This window comes from Saccostrea echinata, unplaced genomic scaffold (assembly GCF_033153115.1).
Source record: "Saccostrea echinata isolate AGI-Se365-2 ecotype Australia unplaced genomic scaffold, CSIRO_AGI_Sech_v1 ptg000001l, whole genome shotgun sequence".
In the NCBI taxonomy this organism is placed as follows: Eukaryota; Metazoa; Mollusca; class Bivalvia; order Ostreida; family Ostreidae; genus Saccostrea; species Saccostrea echinata.
In genome coordinates, this window is record NW_026889750.1 from 18,679,880 (window position 1) to 18,702,940 (window position 23,061).

The 23,061-nt window shown below is 32.5% G+C and overlaps 1 protein-coding gene across 1 annotated transcript in view; it reads right to left on the reverse strand.

Moving 5' to 3' along the window:
* Positions 1-508: 508 nt before the first annotated feature.
* LOC133186574 (MAP kinase-activating death domain protein-like) overlaps positions 509-23,061 on the reverse strand; it is a 32,640-nt gene continuing 10,087 nt past the window's right edge. The window contains exons 7-36 of the mRNA XM_061321806.1: positions 21,784-21,861; positions 21,358-21,528; positions 20,488-20,646; positions 19,995-20,211; positions 19,747-19,857; positions 19,555-19,569; positions 17,743-17,975; positions 17,215-17,279; positions 16,212-16,413; positions 15,800-15,908; positions 15,447-15,488; positions 14,767-14,826; positions 13,342-13,456; positions 13,063-13,249; positions 12,682-12,873; positions 12,234-12,336; positions 11,475-11,567; positions 10,807-10,932; positions 10,189-10,463; positions 9,570-9,738; positions 9,304-9,424; positions 8,945-9,161; positions 8,579-8,686; positions 7,588-7,752; positions 7,201-7,273; positions 6,871-6,977; positions 4,532-4,604; positions 3,260-3,306; positions 2,769-2,859; positions 509-594 (exon numbers count right to left, since the gene is read on the reverse strand). Of these exons, the coding sequence (XP_061177790.1) occupies positions 590-594; positions 2,769-2,859; positions 3,260-3,306; positions 4,532-4,604; positions 6,871-6,977; positions 7,201-7,273; positions 7,588-7,752; positions 8,579-8,686; positions 8,945-9,161; positions 9,304-9,424; positions 9,570-9,738; positions 10,189-10,463; positions 10,807-10,932; positions 11,475-11,567; positions 12,234-12,336; positions 12,682-12,873; positions 13,063-13,249; positions 13,342-13,456; positions 14,767-14,826; positions 15,447-15,488; positions 15,800-15,908; positions 16,212-16,413; positions 17,215-17,279; positions 17,743-17,975; positions 19,555-19,569; positions 19,747-19,857; positions 19,995-20,211; positions 20,488-20,646; positions 21,358-21,528; positions 21,784-21,861 (3,729 nt within the window). The 3' untranslated portion in view covers positions 509-589. The remainder of the gene's footprint in view (positions 595-2,768; positions 2,860-3,259; positions 3,307-4,531; positions 4,605-6,870; positions 6,978-7,200; positions 7,274-7,587; positions 7,753-8,578; positions 8,687-8,944; positions 9,162-9,303; positions 9,425-9,569; positions 9,739-10,188; positions 10,464-10,806; positions 10,933-11,474; positions 11,568-12,233; positions 12,337-12,681; positions 12,874-13,062; positions 13,250-13,341; positions 13,457-14,766; positions 14,827-15,446; positions 15,489-15,799; positions 15,909-16,211; positions 16,414-17,214; positions 17,280-17,742; positions 17,976-19,554; positions 19,570-19,746; positions 19,858-19,994; positions 20,212-20,487; positions 20,647-21,357; positions 21,529-21,783; positions 21,862-23,061) is intronic.

Genomic DNA, 23,061 nt, shown 5'->3' on the forward strand with positions numbered 1-23,061 from the left:
TTAATGGAATTGTCCCTTACACATGAATCAACTTCAACTTAAGTTTCCATCCATTTGATTCCAGTACCATATGCTACAGGATATTTGGCAAAATTTATCAAAAATCACTTCAAAAAATTTTTAGGATATTTTAAGAACTTCTGGCACACTGGATATAAATGTACATAATTCGATAAATATGTTGGAATAAAATTATTTGTCATATTAAAATGACTGAATGTTTGAGCAATTTGTTAATCTGAAAATGAGGTACATATGTGTATTAAGATTATTTTAGCTTTTTTTTCCAAAATGGAAGCGTAGATAAAAAGTTAATCTGCATGTTTTGGCAAGAGATCCTTTATATTTCGTTCTTATTAAAAATTATATGAACAAACTGTAAATAAGTCGTCATTTCACATTAGAACCTCAAGAAGGAAAAAATAAAATCTTTTACAGCAGATCATTTTGCTTCTAATAATCAGGCTCTTGTAAACAAATCAGACTGGAGAGCATTATAACCTATTAAGTCTGCCTTCGTTGCTGTTGTTGTTGCTCCATTCCTGCTGCAACATAGGAGAAAACACAGAGGACAGCATAACAAATCTGATCAGCCTGCAAAGAAAAAAAAGACTTCATCAACTTCACACAATCCAAGCTTGTTATACACATATATACCATAAACAGGTTTATTTTCACCTTATGCTAATTTTGCCCAATGATATCTGCTAATCATGTTGCAGTGTTTTAAATTGTTAAAAGAGAGAGAGAGAGCTCCATCCATTAATTCTCTCTTTTATTAATTTCTCTTCTATAAATTCAAACATGCATGAAGTTGAAAATTTTTCCAAAAATTTATCAATTTTATTAGAATTCTCTATTTGCACCAGATTAGTCCGAAAACAACTTTTTGCCAGGCAAAATTAAACAGCATGCTGTATTTCGATTCTTATTGGATTAAAAAAAATTGTTTTCCCCATCACAATGAACTGAATTCACAATCTAAATTTTCATACCTTGTTAAAACAGGTTTAATACAAGTGTTATTATCTAATGTATAACCTAGGTGACTTTGAATTAATCTAGTGTCTGCATCAAAATTGATATTCAAACAGAGATTAATGTGAGCAATAAAATGTTAAACACTGCAGACAAAATAGTTATTATCAGTCCATCTAAATCAACACTTTACACTTTTCTGCAGTCAGCTGGAATCACACGACATGTTAAATAAAGCAAAGAAAAGTGCACTCTGCTGTATATGTGAATACTTTTTGAAAAAGATATAGAAATAAAACTCCCTTTTTAGCTCACCTAAGCCAAAGGCTCAAGTGAGCTTTTCTCATCAAAATTTGTCCGTTGTCTGTTGTTTTTGTAGTTGTTGTCGTAAACTTTTTACAATTTCATCTTCTTCTCCAGAACCACTGGCCCAATTTCAACCAAACTTGATACAAAGTATCCTTGGGTAAAGGGGATTTAAATGAAGGGTCACACCTTCTTCCAAGAGTAGATAATTATGAATTAGTGAAAAATTAATGTCATCTTTTAAAAATCTTCTCAAGAACCACTGGGCCAGGAATGATGAAACTTAGGTGGAAGCATCCTGAGGTAGTGTAGATTCAAGTTTGTTCAGATCATGACCCCCATGGATAGGCTTGGCCCACAATGAGCCATCAAAGTTTTACATAGGAATACATAGGAAAAATCTTCTCAAGAACAGTAAAGGCAGCATCCTCAGGAAGTGTAGATTCAAATTTATTCAAATCATGACCCCCCAGGTTAGGAAGGGGCCACAACAGGGGATCATATTTATACATAGAATTATATAGAAAGGTCATTAAAAATCATTTTATCAAGAACAGAAAAGCCATAAATAGTCATATTAATAAAGAAGCATCCTCAGATACTGTAGATTCTAGATTGTTCAAATCAATCAATGACCCTTGGGGTAGGCAGAGGCCACAATAGAAGATAAAACTTAAAGCAAAAAAAATCTTTTAAAGCTATGGTTAGTCTAAGAAATATGGAAGCATCCTCAGTTAGTGTAGATTTAAGTTTGAAAAATTATGCCTCCCTTTTTAATAGGTTGGGACTACCTACATATTTAAACTTTTCAATAAAGAACTAATTTCTGCTTTTTCCTAGCCAAAGTGCTCAGGTGAGCAATGTGGCCCATGGGCCTCTTTTTTTTTTTTTAAATATGAATTCTTATTTTGTATGACAAAGAGAAAAGCAGTGAGTAAAGTATATATATGAACTAAGAAAATTTTTTTTTTTAAATGGAGAAATGTGATTTCAAAAATAAATGTAAGTGAAAGAACAGGTAGGGATAATTCATAGTCAAGCATGGTGTAGCTTAACTTTGTCTGCATAAATGGACTCGATGTGAATTTTTCTTCCTTGTATCAAGTCTTATATTAAGACACTTCTTTAGCCAATCATTTATGTAATGTTTAAATGTAAAAAAAAAAAAAAAAAAAAAATCTGTAATTTATCAGTTATCTTATTTAGATGCTATGCATTCATACAAACTAATGCAAAACTTTAAAAATTTAGCCAAACTTATTTAAATCTCTTACTGTAGCTATAAACTTACAGAATATCAAGGCCACATTTCATGTAAAAAAAAATGATGATGAAAAAGTCTGCATATTTGTTGAAAAAGTGTTTTGAAGTATTAGTTCATCTTGGTTAATGGAAATTAATTTGAAAACTGTTATTAAAACTTTGGTGTTGTTAGTAATTCAACTTGTTAATATAAAACAAAGATTTGAAACAATATAGCATACTGCCAGAGGGACTTTCTATTTCTTTCAATGATCTTAAGCGGGCATGCTGCACAGTAAAGATGCGATGAACCATGAATGCCAGCTGATTGGCCTGTAGAAACAAGGACACATAACATGCAGACAACATTCTATATAATAATGCCAGTACCAAACAAAGAACTGTATGTCTGTCTGTAATTGTTAATCATACACCAATTCTATAGTGTCATAATTATAAAGAAAAATTTTAACGTATGTCTTTAAAATAAAAAAAACTTTAAGTGTAGATGAAGCTTAGTTGTATTGATGTTTTCATTGGTCATTGCATGCTTAAGAATTATTTTTCATCTCATGCTTAATCCAAAGGCTGGTTCAATAATCACAAACCTGTTTTTTACCTCTGGAACAATATGTACTTGAAATGAGTTTGTCTTGCTGTCAGATCATTTTCTTAGAATTGTTACAAATAAGCAGTAACAACATAACATGGCAAAATTAAGTCAGAATCTTACCATTCTGGACTTGAATTTGTGTTGAATTACTTGCCGATCCTTGGAATCTAAAAATAGGTTGAAATGAAACATATAGAAAATATCAGTTTAAATGTTTTCCATATTTATAACACAAATGTTTAATGTAAAATTCAATGCAGAAATAATAGACTTCGCATTGAGAACATTATTTATGATATTCCTTTTTTTTCTTTTTCAGTTTTTTTTACTTTTCTGTTTTCTTCCAGGAATTGCACAAACAGGAACAATTTGCATGTACCTATGAATTTATGTCATCATACACTGAAACTTCCAGTGGTACAGTATATGACCCATTTTAGCGTAGATTGAAAATGAAAAGTAGAAAGAGTCAACATCAAAATTAGGTATGAACATCCATGCAGAAAAATAATGTTTATTCTTTTTCTACATCTTTTAAGAAGAGTCTTTGCATCCTCCATCCATTTCACCTCAAAATTATTATTTATTTTTTTTTTTTTTTTAGGAGAAGTGTGTTTTCAAAGAAATTTCACATGATCTAAAAAATTAATGTAATTTACCCTTAATTGGCAAGTGAAGTGCAGATTTTTAATAATGTTCCCAAATGATTTCTCTTTATTTACATAAATACACAGAAGTTGTAAGAAAAATAAAATTAATCTAATTACAATTAGATCTTTGATTTGCTCCCCATTCATTTATGTCAAATAGGAACAAAGTAGAAAAATTCTCTAGTTTTTATTAGGTTGTATCAAATTTAAAATTACAACATCAAAAATACATATATATGCTTTAAAAAAAATCTCATTTTTGTTAACAATTCATGCATTTTTTGACAAACCCAAATTTTATTTACTTAAAATGATATTTTTAAAAAAATGTAATATTTATCAAATTCCAACCTATCCCATTCAAAATCTTTAATTTTTTCAGTTTTGTGCTTGCGCAGTCCTCTTAACACTTAAAAGAAAAGTATCACATTTTGTGCAAATTTTTACAAGAAATTTTGAAAACAATTTTTGAATATAACTTTCTCCGAAAGAAAAAAAAAATCGAAACAATGCTGAAAAGTTTCATAAATGCTTTCAATCACTGTAACTTCTAAAGCAAATCTATTAGCAGTAGGATATATCGTGAACCATTGCCAGAAGAAATGGATTTTTTTTTTCAGCAATGCTTCAAGATGAGTGCTAGACAGCTGAGCATTAACATCCAACAATATCAACAAGGAAGGTCATAACACACAACGAAAATGAATTAAAAGAAAAGAAACAAGAGCTGGGAAATCCTTACCAAATTCCTCTAATACAAAAATCCCGCCTTTCTGGGTGAAACATTTCTTGATTCGACCTAGCTCAATAAATAACTGAAAGAAAAATGTTAAAGCACACTTTTACACAAGCTGTGAATTCTAAATATGGCAGTAAAGGGACTGTTTTCTTGATGATTTTATCTTTTTGGCTGAACACATTTTTTTTGTGTCTCTTTTACACACTGTCCGAAAGTGTGTCAGTCACTCTGAATATTCCAAAAATGGATTTGGTAAGGGAGGAGAATAAAAAGAAATAATGTAAACAAAAGGCTAAATTTTCTAAGACTATCTGGAAACACACAAGTAAATATCTATCAGTGTCACACAACATCAAGTACTGTCATATCATAGTGCAGGAAATAAATTTTGTTCACTTGTGCAACACACTTCATATAATTAAAAAAAATCTTACGATACCAAAATGTTGGCATTAAACCTATAGTGCATGAACATTATTTTGTTTTTCGGTGTTTCTTTTTTGTGCCATTCTTCTTTTGGTTATCTATGTACATGAAATGTATTGCACTCAAAAAAGTGTACATATCTAATCAATATTCAGAGGCAAAAACAAAAATATCACTATCATATCTTGCAAAACACTTCATTGACGACATTTACCTCAAAGTCCTTTATACCATGGAGAAGATAGCAAAGAGACATAAAAAGAGAAAATATTTTAAAATGCAATTTCTATTCATAAAACAGCCTTAAATAAAACAACAGCATTAAAGTTTGACCTTGACCTCCCTGGGTCAATGTCAACCCCCACCACATTGTATTATTGCAATACAAAGCTATGATATAAAATTACAGTAAATGTTTTGTACCATCTTTTTTACGATTTAAAATCAAATCTTTTACACCATTTAAAACCATAGTAATTAGCTACAGTCACATTATGAAATAATTAAAATGCAAAGTCAATATATTTTAATGAGGAATAAAAACAAACAAACAAATGCTGCCGTTCTTTAAGACTTTTTCAGTAACACTGAACGTTCATTCAAGAAATAGAAAAAGGGGGAAGGATAAACAATACTGAAAAACAAACAACAAGTTCACATTTCACAAATAAAATGCTGGACACAAAAAGATAACATGTTCAAATGATTTCATTGATCTTTTATTTCAGTTCACAGGGAAAATATTAACCATTGAAAATTATGAAAAATCACACAAACTTCCAATGTGTAACGTAATTCATACATGTATATGAAGTAGAATAAGTGAAGCAAATGTGTGCAAGACATGCTAACATTGTTCAGTTAAATCATGATGCATTACAGCTACATGTATAACCATTTCAATATGGTACAGTACATATTTCAGTTGAACTGAAACAAAAAAAATTCTGTGTAAGTTTTGTAGTCATGACCTTGACTTTTATCAATATCTAAGTTCTGGGTCAAGTTCACCATCTACATGCACGACAAATGTTGAATTTGGATATGTAGATCCCCCCCCCCCCCCCCCCACCAAAAAAAGAGAGGTTATTCATAAAATATGCCTCAACTGTTTTTTTTTTTCAGACATAGAAAAATTGGGTGGGGTCAAATATCAAGGAATGAGGAATTTTTGTGATACTCAAATTTCCAAGATAAAATAAAACCAGAATAGCTGCTAACATATGCTTTTGGTTAAAATACCAATACCAAATAAGGACAGAATAAATTTTAAAAGTAAAAAAAATTGTACCAAAAAATCTCAAACAGTACAAAAAACAACAGCCAGTAGTGAAAAGGTTAGTTATTTACAACGAATAAAGCTGTCTTTGGACAACAGCATGCATGTTCAGAATGCCAGCATCGCATCACCATATAACCAAACTTAATCATCAGCCTCACTGCCAATTTTAGTTAACGACTTTGACAGTCAATGTTTAAGCTGAAGGTCAGCTGGTGGTACATGTGACTGGGTGCCTCACTGATTGTATTGCCATCCCAGTTACATTCTTCACATATTTACATGTTGGGGAAGACAATCGTACAACAAAAGTGCATTTACGTGTGTTCACAATTATTGGCAAGTGGTATTTTTTATTTATTACAATAGCATGGATTGCTCAAACTGAAGTCCTCCACTTAAAGTTATTAAAATGATTTTAAATATTATTCAGCTGTTCTGCAATATAATATATAACACCCATTGATGACATTTCCAGCTTGTTCACATAAATGTTAAATATATAGATGTTTTAGCGAGAATTCATAAAATGAGCACTTGCCAATACCGAAACTACAAACTTCATGTTAAGAATTTCACTGGAGAGACAAAAGAATTGTAAGAAGCTTACTGATTGGTTTATTTAGCATCACCTCACCTTGCTATTGGCCAAGAGTAATCCAATGCCTTCCATGCACACTTGGAGAAGACCTCCTTGTCCTGACTTCATGTCTTGGACAGGGAATTCCCCACCAAGCTCTGGTCCTGAAACATTGTTTCTTTTTTATAATAAATCACACTAGCACCTTTAAAATTAATTAGTTATTACTTTTTAGTATGATTTATGAAATTAAAATTCAAAATGTCAAGACAAAATCCCTTTGAGTGTGTCAAAGTAACCCCTCCCCCTTAATACCGGGTAGTTGTTATGAAGTATGTTAGAACATTACATGGTTTGTTCCTCCCAAGTCTGAATACCTGCCATTACCTGGTAATTTTCCATTGTTCCTTGCTGCTGCTTTTTCCATAGATTCTTTGACACAGAAATAAAGTTCCCTACACTGAAAACAACATTTCAGATGTAAAAAGGATTTATACATATTTGTACAGTGAGCATTTTTTTTTTAAAGAAAAAGTTGTCTACTTCAATCATCTTCAAACATTATGCAGAAGTAATTTTTCCAAACCATAAAAAAAAAACTGATATACATGTATTTCACTTCGATTAAATGAGAAAATAAAATAACATTTTTAAACAATGTGAAATACAGAAAACTGGTTGAGTATTAGTTTAAAATAAGTATGGTTTCTCAGTAACCAGCAAATCAGATTATGTGGTATTACACGTATGAATACATTCAGAAGAACCACCCACCTTCTTTGTATAGAACTGGTTTAGCTGGACTTTCTCCCCATGCTTCCGCCACAGACACAGGACTTTGGTTTTAGGGCAGTAAGTCATGTTGACGAGTTTCTCATACCACCACCTGTCACAGATAGCCCCTGTCACACTCCTCAATATAATACAGTCATCACAAACCTAAAACAATGTAAATAAATATATATTATCATAACAGTAACTTGATCCAAAGTGCTGTATCACGTCAACGAGACGTGATACGGCTCTTCGGATCAAGTTACTGTTATAATGATAAAATTATTATATACCCCTCTATAATTAGCAAAATGTAATATTGAAAAACTTTCTGAATCAATTATACAACTTTTATCCATAAAATTAAAACAATTTTGACACGCAAGAAAAAAACGTCATTTTAATTGTGTACTATGTCATCAGTTTCAGAGAGTGGTGATATGGATTCAGAAAATCAGTGTGGTGATCCGGAAAGTCGGATCACACCGTCATGTGTTTTCATGAATTCAACAGTAAAATTTCATGAATTCAACAGTAAAATTGAGTGAGACACAGTTGGGTATATAATAAAAGATTAAAATATCAATTTACATGTATGAATACTCAACTTTATATACTGAAATACACGTAACAAAATTTAATTCATGAAAGATTCAAGAAATCAGGAAGAATTATTATATCACCTCAATACAATACAGTCAAACCTCATTATCTCAAAACCGATAGGACCGTGAAAAAACTTTAAAATATCCAAGGATTCCAGATATCAAGGGTAAAGTTCTTAAAGAATAAATGGTTGGAACTTCCATATAAGTTCAACATATCCATGGTATTTGAGATATCAGTGTTTCGAGATACTGAAGTTCAGCTGTATCTTTAACCTGAACTTAATCTTTCAACAATTATTAATCACTTTTCCTCCACATTTTTCAAATCCTGAGCACCTTGATAACCATGTTTAGTGATCTCTACTCTAAATATAAAGTTGTACCTCCATAAATAACATATCCCCTGTGTTATCACCTCCCCAGTGGACTGTGAAAGACTGTTTCTGCATGAATCTGCTCTGCATAGGCCTCAAATCAATGTCATTTCCATGCTGAAAAAGAGAATTGGACTATATGTCATGAACTTCAATACCCTAACCTCCCCATTCAATTTGACCACTTTCCCCTCATAAAATCACAAAATTACATTATCATATATATATTTAAATTGAAATTTTTAAAATATATCTAAAACATAATGATTCATTTTTCTGCATAAAGTCACTTTTACAGTCATATCTTCAACTTATCTCATCTGTTTTGACACTTGTTCAGTTGGATATTGTAAACACTTATTATAACAAGTTTACCAGGTTCCCTATCTGGTCCAGGAGATTGTTGACCTCTGCACTGTAGGCCAGTCCTATGTGGGATTTCCCCAGCAGTCTCCGGATCTTCTTCCTGACCTCTGTCTTGGACACTCTCATCATCACCATAAAGGCTGTGATATTGTACAACATGTGGGCCAGCAGTTTGTCCTCATCGTGTTCCAACCTCTTTCTTTCCAAGTCTCCCAATGACACATACCTAAGAACAGAAAGAATAACTTCCACATAAGACAATTAACATAAAAGTGTTACAAAGAAGGATTAAAAATTTGAATAAACTTACAGACTTGTGACCATTTGACAATTATTATATCATTTTGTTGGAAAAACTGTAAATTTACCTGTCAATCATTTCAGCTGGACCCTGATCCATTCCAATGATATCTCTTTCCTGAGCCACTGCATCTAAAAATACATCCTCCCAGAACTGCATCTGATCCCATAAACGGCTGCGATCTTTTCCTGAAAATTCACAAGAAAAAATTCCAAATTTGTATGTCTAAAATAACACTACCACGTAATTCTGTTGGAATCTGGGGAAAAAATAGATTCAGAAAAAAAAACGTAAACATATACATGTACACTCTCTAGATAAATTGCGACTTACCAATCAAAGCCTCAAATAAGTACTGTTTGGCATTTTCTGGACTGTGACTTGAGTGTGGAATTGGTGAAGTGTTGACCATTTTTCCATCGTAATAACGATAACCTGTACTTAGATTGCTCTTGCTGGTCCAGGTCCCTGGTGACCTATTTTTCTTGTTATAGTTCACTACCTACAATTTATAGATCTCCACACTACATTCTCTTTTCTATGAAACAGAATGGTTTGAGGGTAAAAACTCAAATCATCTCATGATTATATTTTTCCCCCTAGTTGACAAATTTTATGACAAAACTTGTAATTAAAGAAAGGTAACTTCTCAAATTAATGTTTTTTAAGACAAACATTGGAGGAAAAAGGCTGTAAACCATCCACTTTCTTGATACCCTAAAAACAACCAAACCGATCGACTGTGTTCTTTTTTAAATACAATCAAACCTCATTATCTCGAACTCGATGGGACCAATGAAGGACTTTGAGATATCCAAGTATTTAAGATATCAAGGGTAAAAATTCTTAAAGAATGAGTGATTGGGACTTCCAAATAACTTTGACATATCCATGGTATTCGCGATATCAGTGTTCGAGATACTGAAGTAAAATTGTATATGTAACAGCATACCCCTGACATTTCCATCTCGCTATCAGACAATGTACTCCGAATGCTGTGGTGGTTGATTCTCCTCCTCCTGCGACCCTCCTCCTCCCCAATGTTTTCTGAGCTGGTGCTGATAAGAGTGCTGGCCTCTGACATTTCCGACTCGATGCTGCAGCGCTTGTCAAAGTTAATTTCTCCCATCAACTCCTTGTTTTTCACCATTTGTCTCATCACATCCAGTTGTGTGGGTGAGTTAGGATCATTTGGAGAATTTGTTACAATTATATCACAGTGATGCCCTACATAAAAAAATCACCTCAAAAGTAGCTGTCTAATATAAGAAACTGATCCAAGATCAAACCATATAACTATATAACATTATAAATCCTCTGCTTTCCCAATATATAAAGCTGCATAGAAAATATACATTCATTTTGCACTGTTATTCATTCTTAAGCTTCTGTTTCATTTCTAAACTAACATTTTAATCTTGCATATTGCACTCCGTCTCTATGCATGGCTATAACTAGCACTATACTAGCAAAAACAAATAAAAAATACAATCTAAAACTGAAAAAAAAATGCATCTCGCTGTCATTTGCCATAAAGGTAATCATAATATATAACCTGTGACCCAATTACCTGGTGACATTTTAGCAGTGTTTCGGTTCTGGTCTAACACAACCATTTTCTGTCTTCTTCTTTTCTCTGATGTTGTATGAATTTCTATATTCTGAAATTCCTCTCCATTGACCAATATAGGTGAACCTATGGTAAGAAGTCAAACCCTATCTTTTCAAGAAATACCTATAGCACTGTTTTATTCTTCAGGTAAAAAGATACAAATAGTGGCAAATGACATAGGTCTAAAAGAAAATGAAATAAAATTTTATAAACTAAGATTAAATCAACTATGCTGACAGTTTCTTTATAAAATTATGTTATGAAACATTTTGGTGCATTTTAACTTATTACATTGTCCTCTAACTAGATACATGTATTTCAGAACAGCATATCAGAATTTCACTTAAAATCAATTAAAATGTTTGTCAGCCAGTGTTGAAATAATCCATCATTCAAAAATTAATTGCAAATAAGTATGAAAGCTAGGTTAATAAATGCTAGGCAATAGAAGCAACTGAAAATGCACAAGTCTAATCAAGCAGAAATAAGCACCTACTCCAACATGCAACACACAAAAATAAAGGTCTGAAATGAAACTAAACTTCATCACCATCTGTTATTACATTGATCATATGACATCACACTGTTCTGTGATTGGTCACTTAGGGTGTGTGGTCGATACATACCTGGTTCAGTTCTAGAGGTCGAAAGGTCAGAAAAATGGTAGGCTGCAGAGGAAGAAGTGGGTCGTTCTGACCACCACCCTGAACGTTGAGAGCCTGCCAACCAATCAGAGAGCTTGTACCATTTATACAAAACATTAACCAATCAGAGATCTTATACCATTGAAATGTATTCAGTTACAAAGTTCACCCGTAGTTCAAAGAAAAAAATAAACAATTGAAATCAGAAATACGGTCTTTATAATAAGTAAATTCCCTCGATTACATGTATTATTAAAATGTTTTGATGTCCAAATATCATACATGTATGATGATAGGAAAGGGTGCAAGCAAGAATAAGCAATTTAACTAAAGTGACATATGTATAAGACCAAGAAAATGAATAATCTTAAAAATTTACAACAAATATTGAAAGAAATAAAACAGTTAAATAAAAATATCACTGACTTTAACATTTTTCAAGTATAAATATATCATTTCATGGCTACTTTAAAATTATATTAAGATTTACCACCTATACTTATTTTATGTTCTTCAATAAATTTTAGCTTGTTCTTCATAAAATATATTGTATACAGGGTTATTTTTGCCCCAAGTTATTTTCACCGAATCACACTTGCAAAACAATTATCCCCTATTTTAAGTTTACCCAGACATAGTTGTATTAAAAGAGAGATACCCAAGACTGTTGAATTATCCGGTTCGGGTGAAAATAAAAACAGAGGCAAAATTTTCCCATACAAGCAGCTAAGTATTACTTACCTAATGTGACCATCTGCTCGTCCTGTAGACTGTGTGTTTCTGACTGCTGTGGTGAGTCTTCACTCTTTATTGAGCTCTCAGGACTACCAGCAGGAGAGGACACCTAATGAAATGAACCATTGTAGACAAATAATTCAGCTACATGTATCTCTCAAAATAAATGTAGTAATACTATATATATATATGCAATACAAATTCTAATGCACAGTTCATTTGGACCTAACCTGAATTAGACAACCCGAAATTTTGAAGGTTAGAATTTCTTACAATTTACCAGTATTCATAAAATCATATACATCTTATCAAGAAATCCCCTGCAAAGCAGAGCATCCATGTGCACAAAGTGTTCAGCATGCATGCTATTCCTCAATAGTATACATGTATATACAATGTATATGCAACACATTACTACAAAAGAACTATAGTACACATCTGTCTCTTCACTGACCTCAGATGGAGCACTGCTTTGTACACTGCCTGCAATGTTTTCTTTATTCCAGTAATGAGTATGAATGATTTCCAGCAGCATGAAGGCACTGGCCATGCCTCCAAGTCCATGGTTCTGGTAGGTGTGCTCCAGACCATGGATAATGGCCTTCACCAGTGTCAACATACCCTTGTATACTGGCTTGTTCAGGGGCTGAAAAAGCATATTTTCAAACTAAAATATTTTTCTATCAAAATGAAGGGCATCTGTCATAGCATTTTGAAAATAATACCTGAGGTATGTCATGAATTATGCACAAAACAATCAATAAAATGAATGACATAAATTTTCATAAGATATGATATTCAAAATTTTCCACTGGCTTCACTCTTTGATACATACCACATCTTCTAGGTGAGGGATATCATCTGACAATTTCTTGTCCAAGTTACGATTCAGTCTGCTGACGATGAAATTTCTGTAGTTCTCGTCCTCCATCAATTTACGGATCCTCCCTAGTTTTAGCCAGCTGACACCCTGACCCTCCAGGACACTGTTTACTACTTCCTTAAGAAACATCTGGTTCTCACTAAAAAAAAATGAAGTCAATCGAAGTTTTCAAAACAAGATCATTTAAATATAAGCATGAAAATCTTTCACACCTGATAAGAAAAGCCAAACCTGTTAGAAACACTCCTGTTGTCTGAGGAGCCTGGTTTTACCCCAGCCTCTTTCTGTTTCCTGTTAGTGGCATGTTTAACTAATCCCGACTTTTCTACCAAGGCTTTACGATTTCCTACAGAAAAATCAACAAGAGCATAAATTAATCCAATTCTCAATCAACAGTCCTTTGATAACTCACTTTCTGATGAGGGACTGTAATCAATGACAGTAATGATAGATGCTACTCAGACTATTAGTTAGTATATTTGATACCCATATCTAAACATGTCAGATGTACAGTTTTTTTCTTCCCTTTTTGTGCTTCCTTAAATATCAAAATTCTAGCAAAATTGATTTCCATAATTGATCAGTTACTCACAGACTTTCATCAGTAGTATAATTTTAGGGGAAAACAAACTGAAATACATTGTCAGATACAAACTTATATCACAGCTCCTCAAGAACAGGGGCTTAGGTCTCTTTTATATGATTATGCAAAACATTCATTTATTTTTTGAATATAAATATTTGTTCAATAACAAAAAAAAATCACACTCGGTTATGTGTTCTAGCTTAAATCATGCAATTTCAAGAGTGGTTCCCATTAAATGCAATGATTGTAGCATTTTAAGCAACCTTATACTATTACATATTCTTTAACTGTGCAGCAATAAAAAACATTTTTTTCTTTTAAATAAACAACACTTAAGTCAAACAGTTAACACTGAAACACAACGGAAATCTACATGCTTAAACATGACGATTATGGGTCTTGACAGTCACCTGAGTATCATGAGTTTCTCAGTCTATGACCAACTCAACCCACCTACAAACTGAAACTCTTGAATGTCAAGACACTTGAATATTAGAATTTGATGAGCACTCTACATTTCATTATTATATATTCATGAAGCTTGTCTCCTAGATGTTCATAAGTAAAGAACATTTTTAGGGTAAACATAAATATATAATCAACTGAGCCCCACCCTTGAGTCTGAGCTCTTGGACAAAAACTTGACAATTAGTAAAAAGCCCATAGCTTACTGTCATCATGCATTCAGTTTGCTTGCTAAATGTCCAAGAATGAATTAGTACATGACCAACTTAACCCCAACCTATGGCCCCATCCTCAGGCCCCAGGAGGGCTGGGAACATAAAATTCACAATTGTTGTTTCTGTTTATCCACATATTCTATATATATGTACCAAAATTGGAAGAAGCATTTTGTTTCAATTTCTTTGCAATCACCACATGCACTCTTTCTTTAAATTTATGAGTATACAATTAAGATTTGATATATTCACAGGCTCAAAGAAGTGCAGAGAAATAGGTTGAAGTTACTAAGATTAATAAAGGAAAAATGGTAAAAGAATTAAAAGGTGCAAGAAAACAGTACAGCACCAAAAGAGGGTTGAAAATGGGGAATGCAAGAAAGCACCTACCAAGAGGAGCAAATGGTTTAGCAGACTTTTGTTGAGTTGTGTGTGGTGATCTTGTCGATCCTAGAAGATCATAAAAATGTCACAGAATAGCACACTTGCAAGCCATATTTGAAACTATACTGAAAATCAACGTTTTCATGAAATATTCAAAGCATTAGGTTACATGGTCAAAATTTCAAAGAATATTGTTTTTTTAAACTCTGGCTTTTTTCAACAGATGATAAAAGTTCATTGATTATATAAACTCTATTTGAATATGTATTTTACTCATTAGTAACAAAGTTTTAACGAGAATAAAACAAAATGAATCTAACTGCAACTACATTATTTATATAGTCAATAAACAAAAAACAAAATTTAAGCAATGTTTTACAATTCTTAAGCCCCCTTATATTCATGTTGCCAGTATGCCTAAAAGATATCAAACATTAATACTCTGCATGCAATCCATAGTACAAATATAACATGAACAAGATCTCTTCCAGAAATAATACACCTGTAAAAATCGACAGTTCACATGTAAGTCTCATAGTTACATATTTTGTAGATAAAGCACTGGCAAAGAGAGGGTATAAAATATTCATGTACGAAAAACATAAAAGAGTAAAACAGCAAGAGGGGAGGGGCCTAACACCAATTTGATATGCTGTCTATAAAGGGCAGTGTGTGTGTGTCGTTACCAGGGTCTGATCTCCGTTCAAGCACCTCCTCCTCATCTGAAGCTATAGTAAACAGAAAAGCCTGACATTTTCACAACTTCTTGATTGCTTTCTTTTTATTTTCTTTATGGACTCCTGGCCCAGCTGTTTTCTAGTTTGTTTAATGTGTGACATCTGTGGCTCTAAGCCAGCTGCTTTTGTACGACAATGTAAAGAAATAATCTACTCAGTTCTCATTGATTATAGCTGGATATCTATTTACATCTACATTGTATCTATGAAGCAAGCCCTGAATTTACAAACATTTCTATTATAGTATAGATAGGTTTCAAGTTTTTCCTTAAGTTTTAAAATAATCATTAAAAAAAACTTACCAAAAAATTCTGACATTGTTGTGCTTGCAGACTGTGCAATGTCTGTCAACTCATTACTGAAATGACTTATTGTGGACATCAAAGAATCAGGGGTTGATGTTCGATCTCCCTGTGTATAAAAAAGAAGCAATTAAAATAACTGAACATAATCTAAAATTGAAATTCTTTGAGCAATTCCTGCAAGGCAGAAATCAAATTATAATTTCTTCACATTTATTAAATTAATTTAAGTGTTGGATGAGACCTAGTACATATACAGAGAATACAAGTACCTTGACATTTGGACTAGACTTGGTACATACAAAGTAATAACAAATACCTCTGGGTTTGTACTGGACCTGACAGATACTCAGTGATTACAAGTACTTTGATGTTCCAACTAGACAAGTACATAAACAGTAATTACAATTACCTTTGGGTGTGGACTAGACCTGGTACTACTGCTATCCTTCCTAAAATTTGGAATTCCTAAGTTTTCTGTTCCCCTAATGCCAGATGACAGTGGCTTCTCATAAGCTTCAAAAGCTGAATTCAAACTTCGAGTCAATGGCTGTAGAGGTGGCCTCTTTGGTAGCTCTGGAGTACTGTTGTTTGAGCCAACGCTCTCTGTTCGACTGAAAAATTATCAATGAACGATATTAAGTAACGTCACTTCTCTGTGCATGATTTTAATTTGCGCATGGTAATAAAACCAGCTGTTTGTGTTGGTGGAATCGTTTTTGGCCACTTTCAGGGCTCGACATTAACGCCTGTCCAGTACCAATGAAATTTTTTTACAGATCGATGAATAGTGCCTGGCACTTGTCTGAATAGACAACTGATTTTTCTCTGAAGATGTTGTCAACTTTTTTATCATAAGATCAAATCAAAAGCATGCATAAAAAGTATTTTGATCCCGATCATAATATAATAATGACTTTTAATCTGGTTCACAAACTTGATCAAAATCGAAGTTCACAATCAAGGCAATATTACATTTGATTTTGAACTTTGATTAGTGGCATTGATCTCACTAGGTTTGGGTTTTAGGTATGATACCATGGTGTTAAGCAAGATGAAGCAAAAGAAGACAATGGTAATAAAAATGGTTGGAAGAAAAGCAAATTAATGTTTGATGTTAAACCTTTAAATATTTGTTGATGCTACTATAATTTCTGTTACTTTTAATTTAGCATCAATTAAGACTGGACAATTTTGTTTCATAATTTGCTGTGTGTTTAAAAAAAACTGAATAACAGTCCCGGTGAATATATCACAGACTCTATTTTAATCAACAATATTTTTCAAGTTGTCAATTAGTTCTTTAATGAAAAAAATTAAGAAAGTAAAAATTATGTTCAGAATTGTGAATTTCATGATTCGAGCTTTGGCAAGTACCGTAAGAAAATATGTTAAAGTTCAGCTCTGCAACTTACCTTGTTAAAGAATTTAGAGTTGGGGTGACATTACCAGAATCATACCGAAATCTTTCACCACCAAGCTTTAAGGGGAAGAAAAATTAGATCAATTTTAGATATCAAAATTAATATCAAACTCACTCCCAATACACTTACATCAAGATGTAACAATTTAAACCATTTCAATAATTCCAATAAAGGTATATAAATTAAAACAAAAGCGTTTGAGAAATACAATGTATAATGTACAGTATTTAATCCTAATCTTTAATTTGTAATCTTAGTCAATTCTCTTCCTAGATCTACCACTTAGAATGTTCTACTCCAATCAACAACATATTGAATATACATGTATATGCATTAAAATGTTTGATCTCTTAATCATATAAAATGTTGACTTTATCCTTAATTGATTACTTATAATCACTGCTGATGGCAGAACAGACAGGTCATTCACCAGAAAATAAAATTATGAATTGAGAGCACAAAAAAACACCATTACACATAAAACAACAATGAGTAATATAACTTCCACTTGCTGTATACCTCTGCAGGAGGTTGACCTTTGATCTGTGGTTTGTTGACCTCTTCCTGACCTTGACCAGGGGGGTCTTTGCTGTATGTTGGACTGGAGGATTCTGAGCTACTGAGATCACTTTCCAGCATGGAGAAGGCGGAGTCACTGGTTGTGACAGACGTCTCGGGAAGCTGAAGTTTATCTGGAGGGGAGTATACCTTAGACTCATCTACTGCAAGAACCTGATTCTCAGGAACAAATGCTGCAATTATTAAATGAAAAAATAATTAAAAGGTTGAAGATTCCCCCCCCCCCTTTGTAAAACTTTTCTGTTGTTTATACACAATTACTTAAATCTATCCAATCTAAATTACCTATGGATCAACCTTGTGAAAAAATTGTAAAATGTTCTACATTATAATTACTTCTGCCTCACAGAACAAGAGAAAATCAGTGAAATGTGGATGTCATTTTTTATTAATTAAGCATTCTTCAGTGATCTTGGTGATTGTTCAGATTACTTCACACAAAGAAAATGATCCTTAAATTGCATGCCTTCCTTCACATACTTCTAAAAAAGAATTACTGCATACAAGGAATTTTTCCCCCCTGTTTTATTTTCACCCCTTTGGCCATAGACACAAGTGGGCGAATTTAAGACAAGGCGAATCAAAATAAAAAGTATAATTTCTTAAACAAAACTGTTACTGGGCGAAATTAAAATGGGGCGAAATTGTTTGCAAGTGTGAACGGGAGAAAATAACAGGAGACGAAAATAAACCTGTATACAGTAGCACATCAAAAACTGGTTTCAGTTTTATTTTAAAAATTTCTTTGCAAAAGCAGTGTGGTCCCATGCACATAATAAAAGAAAGCCCCATGGCACACTGGCATCATGAACATCTACTGGTAATCAATAATCTCCTGTCTTTAAAAACACTGCTTGTATATATGATCACTTCAAATTGTGAGCATGCTCAATACAGATCTTTGTCATCTGAGATTGGCTACCTTTCTATAATAACAACTGCTTTGTTTCACCGGTCAAGAAATAAAAGAAAAAATAATAAAATTCTAGCAATCCTTAATTCATGAATCTGACATTGGCAAGTATCTTACATTTTTCCATTTAGATTTTTTTTGTTTCTTGTTACGAGCCCATAAATAAGAAATTGCTAAAAGGCCATCAATGGATACAAGTAATAAATCAACATACAAGAAAGGCAGCCTCTCCAGCACTTAATCTACAGTATATCCTGAGTCTAAAACATTCACTTCAAAAACATGGAACAAAATGATATCTTAATTCTGTCTCTCAGGCAATGACCTAATGTTTAATGCATGAGCAGGTGAAATCTATAGTCTTGTCATGAATTACAGACTGAATTGAAAATTTCATAAAGAAATAACACACCATCTTTCAGATTTTGTTGGATTTTATCATTATTTTCAGTTAGTTGCAATTACAGTCAAACCTCATTATCTCCAACTCAATGGGGCCAAGAAAAAAAACTGAGAGGTATTTCAGGATTTGATATTGAGGTTATAACATGGTTGAGACTTCAAATTCACTTTGGCATATCTATGGTATTCGAGATATCAATGTTGGAGAAACCAAAATTCAACTGTACAGTTGAATACTTAAAAATATTTCATGTTCTGATTTTATTAATCATTTAAAATGATAATGATCAAATGACCAGTTATAGATTTTGATAATGTACATTGCACCTGCTCCCTCTCTCAAAATAAATGATGCTATTAAAAAGAAACGAGGAATAAATTCAACATGACATAAACTGAGAAAAGTATAAAATGTGGAACCGTGGTAGAAATATTACCACTCCCTGTCACGTCTGTAAAACACATTAATCAGTCTTCATATAATAAAACAGTTCAAGTTAAATCACAATTAATATATAATAAATTTATTTACAATGCACACTTTTTCACTGTATAAAGCAGAACAACAAAGTCACAAAATTAAGCCATACATAAGCTTATAGAATATTCTTTTTTTTTCTTTAGCTTACCTGGTGTGTCCCCATCTATTTCGCTGTTGATCATATCAGTGACGTAATCACTCAGAGATGAGTAGGAGGAGCTTGTGCTGTCAGCCCCGTCACTGTCGCTGCCACTCTCATCTGTCAATCAAACAAACTGACAGGTCATATGAAGAAATTACAAAATCTAGCCAAAATATACATTCAAAAAATTTCAGAAAAAAAAAAAAATCTTTAGTAATCCATCTGTTTTTTGATTTTAACAAGTCTATTTATACCTGTTGGATTTTCATCACTATAAATGCCAGTTGCTGATGATAAAGCTGTGCCCAATGAGGATCCATCATCATAAACTTTGAATTCTATTGGTTGGAGCTGATGGGCGTACCATTTAGGTTTGTCACCAATCAGAAGTGGGTCGTACACTGAAGTCTGTACTCTTAGGAAAACCACATTCTTTGGACTTAATATCCACTCAGCAAAATACTCCACCGCCTAAATGTTGAAAGCATTTGTAGAAATACATGAGAAGCTTTTTTAAAATGAAAATCAAATAAATATCATTCTTCATGTCTAACTTTCTGGTGATTCAGAGCAATTTTAACTAATTCTGATGAAAAAGATCAATGATTAACAAGACTTGTATATTCTTTTTAAATCAAAAACAAATTTAAACTATTTGAAAGTGAATTCCTCAGAATAACTCAAATATTGAAATTCTAAATTTTAATAAGTCAACATGACAAGGTAAGAGAAGAACTTGAAAGTCACCTGAGTGCGAGCAAGTCGAGCTGTGAAGAGACTTCGAGTTGGGCGAGACTTGAGAAAACTGTACATCTGGAATGCCACGACAGGCCTGGGGTACAGTCGTAACGTTCTGGTGTGCTCCGAGAAATTACCCAGAATGTTGGAAGAATTCAGGAACCGAATCTGAATAGAGAAAATGTACCCAATTAGTCATTGATTTCTCAAAACTGTGAAATTTTGTAAAATACATCTACAATATATTTGTTATTCCAATAATTATTCAGGAAGTATATATTTTATACCTAGTTATGAAACATTTTTTTTTTCTTTTTATACATAAAAAAATTTTGCACCCATTTACACTAAGCAAATAATACATAACATAGTTTTTATTTTGAGGAACTAGGTACAGAGTTAAAGATTTCATCTACATTGTATCTTATCTATGAGTACATGAATCTGATATGTATAAGTTCAACAGCCTTAAAAGTGTTGTACAATAAAATAACACTACTTAAAGGAAATCCAGAAATCAATAAAGTATATCAGTTGTATAGTTGCTTCATGTACCAGTCATATGGGCACACCTTATCTCAACTTTGTATCATATCAGTTTAGAGCATGTAAAAATTACTGCAAATAGCTGGTTATTTCTCCATTAAAAAGTATCAACTTTAACATAAACGGGACCAACAGACAAACAGACACCTAAAGAAACACATACACAGACGAACATGATGATACCTATAAATTTTTGCTTGGAATGAATGTATATAAAAAGAAAAATACAGAATTATAAATGGTTCATTGCTTGAATTGCTGAAGACAAATGAAGCATGAAGGAAAGAAATTTGTCTACAGTAAAAGCATTATATATGTACAATTCATATTTACCATGGCCACTCTGGTTGCTACATCAACAGAATCCACATCATTCCCATAAATAAGTGGATTAAATCCAGTCTGAGAAGAGAAACTCTCTCGTCTCTTCCAGGTATCTGGATTCTGGGCTAGGGCATCCAGGTTCTTTATTGGCTGTGGGGTCATGGACATGCTTGCTAAAGCCTGAATCCATAAAGAAGATTTTAAAATATGGATCATTTAACATTTTCTGAAATAAAAATTATCATTAATCCAAATAATTCTCTTTGGTTAACGATTACAGATATCTATTTATAGTTCACCTAAGTAAAGCTTATATAATCAAAACCACTGCAACAAAGACTAAAATAATCCCCATGGACCAGCTTTGACATTGTCTGTTCTTAAGGTTGTTCCCCCCTTTATGTGAATGCCCTCACTTCCTCTGCTAATACACACCTGCTTTAAGTGATTTCTTAAGTGTGTTCCCTCTGGTTCAGGCAGGGGAGGTAATTCTTCATTTCTGCCTATTGTCATCTAATGATAAAACATTTGAAAATGAAATTAGTGCATACTAAGCATCATAAGATGAATATGCAGACAGCAAAATTTTGCTTCTAAAATTCTGACACTTTTAGTAAACTAATGTATGTTCATTTTACACATTTGTGGACATCACATTAATAATCAATATTTATTTTCTCTCTACAAGATACCAGAAACCGGAATTTCATCCGAGTGATTACAATGAAAACACATTTACATGACAATTTTACAGAAACTAATGAACCCCAGAGAATTAGGTTAGGTATAAAATTATTGATTTTTGCCACACATTACAGATGATAATAAAGCCTCAATACATATACAACTAATTTTAAAAAGAATAAAATCTGAAAATGTCACAATCTGAAAACCAATATTTATAACTCAACAATTTGAATACCACTGATAACTCAACAGAATACCATTTATTATATACTCAATCAAAGTGATGGCAACCTTATACATTGAACATGTTGAAAGGCAGACTGCCAGAAAATGTCCTCACTTCTAATTATTTTAAATTCATTTCTGTGATTTTTGCTTCTTGATCAATCATTCCAAAAAGAAGAAGTTCAACTATTCTGTATATTTTACTGTATATTTTTTGTATATTTTATTCATTAATTAATAACTATTAATTATTAAGTTTTCAAAGAAAGAGATAAGGTTCTGAATTTTAAAAAAAAAATATGTCTTGAGCACAAACAAGTTCATGTTTGTTCCTGCAATATGGATCATTCATGCTAAGATACAAATTACCAGTATACTATACAAAGGGTCATTTCTGCAACTGTCCAGTTTTGCAGAATTTGTTGTTAAACAGTCAAAATAGATAAAAATTAGAGTTGTAAAACATTCCAGTACTTTGTTTCAAGCATTGCAAATAAATTGTCTCGCAAAAATTGCAAATGCAAAAAATCTTAATGCTTACTTTGAGGAACCATTCAAAAAAAAAATTCTGAAGCACAGGAAATACCAATTTAATGCATAAGAGTAAAACAAAAATTATACATAGCACCATTTAATACTAACTGTGAACTCTCAGCAAGTTTTCTATCTTAAACTTTAATCCATTATTCATACAAAGACCCGTTTCATTTACATCTCTTTATAAGACAACTTTCAGCACTAGCAGACATGAGATCACTTAAAACAGAATAAATCAGTGCTTTCTAGATCCCTATTTAAACC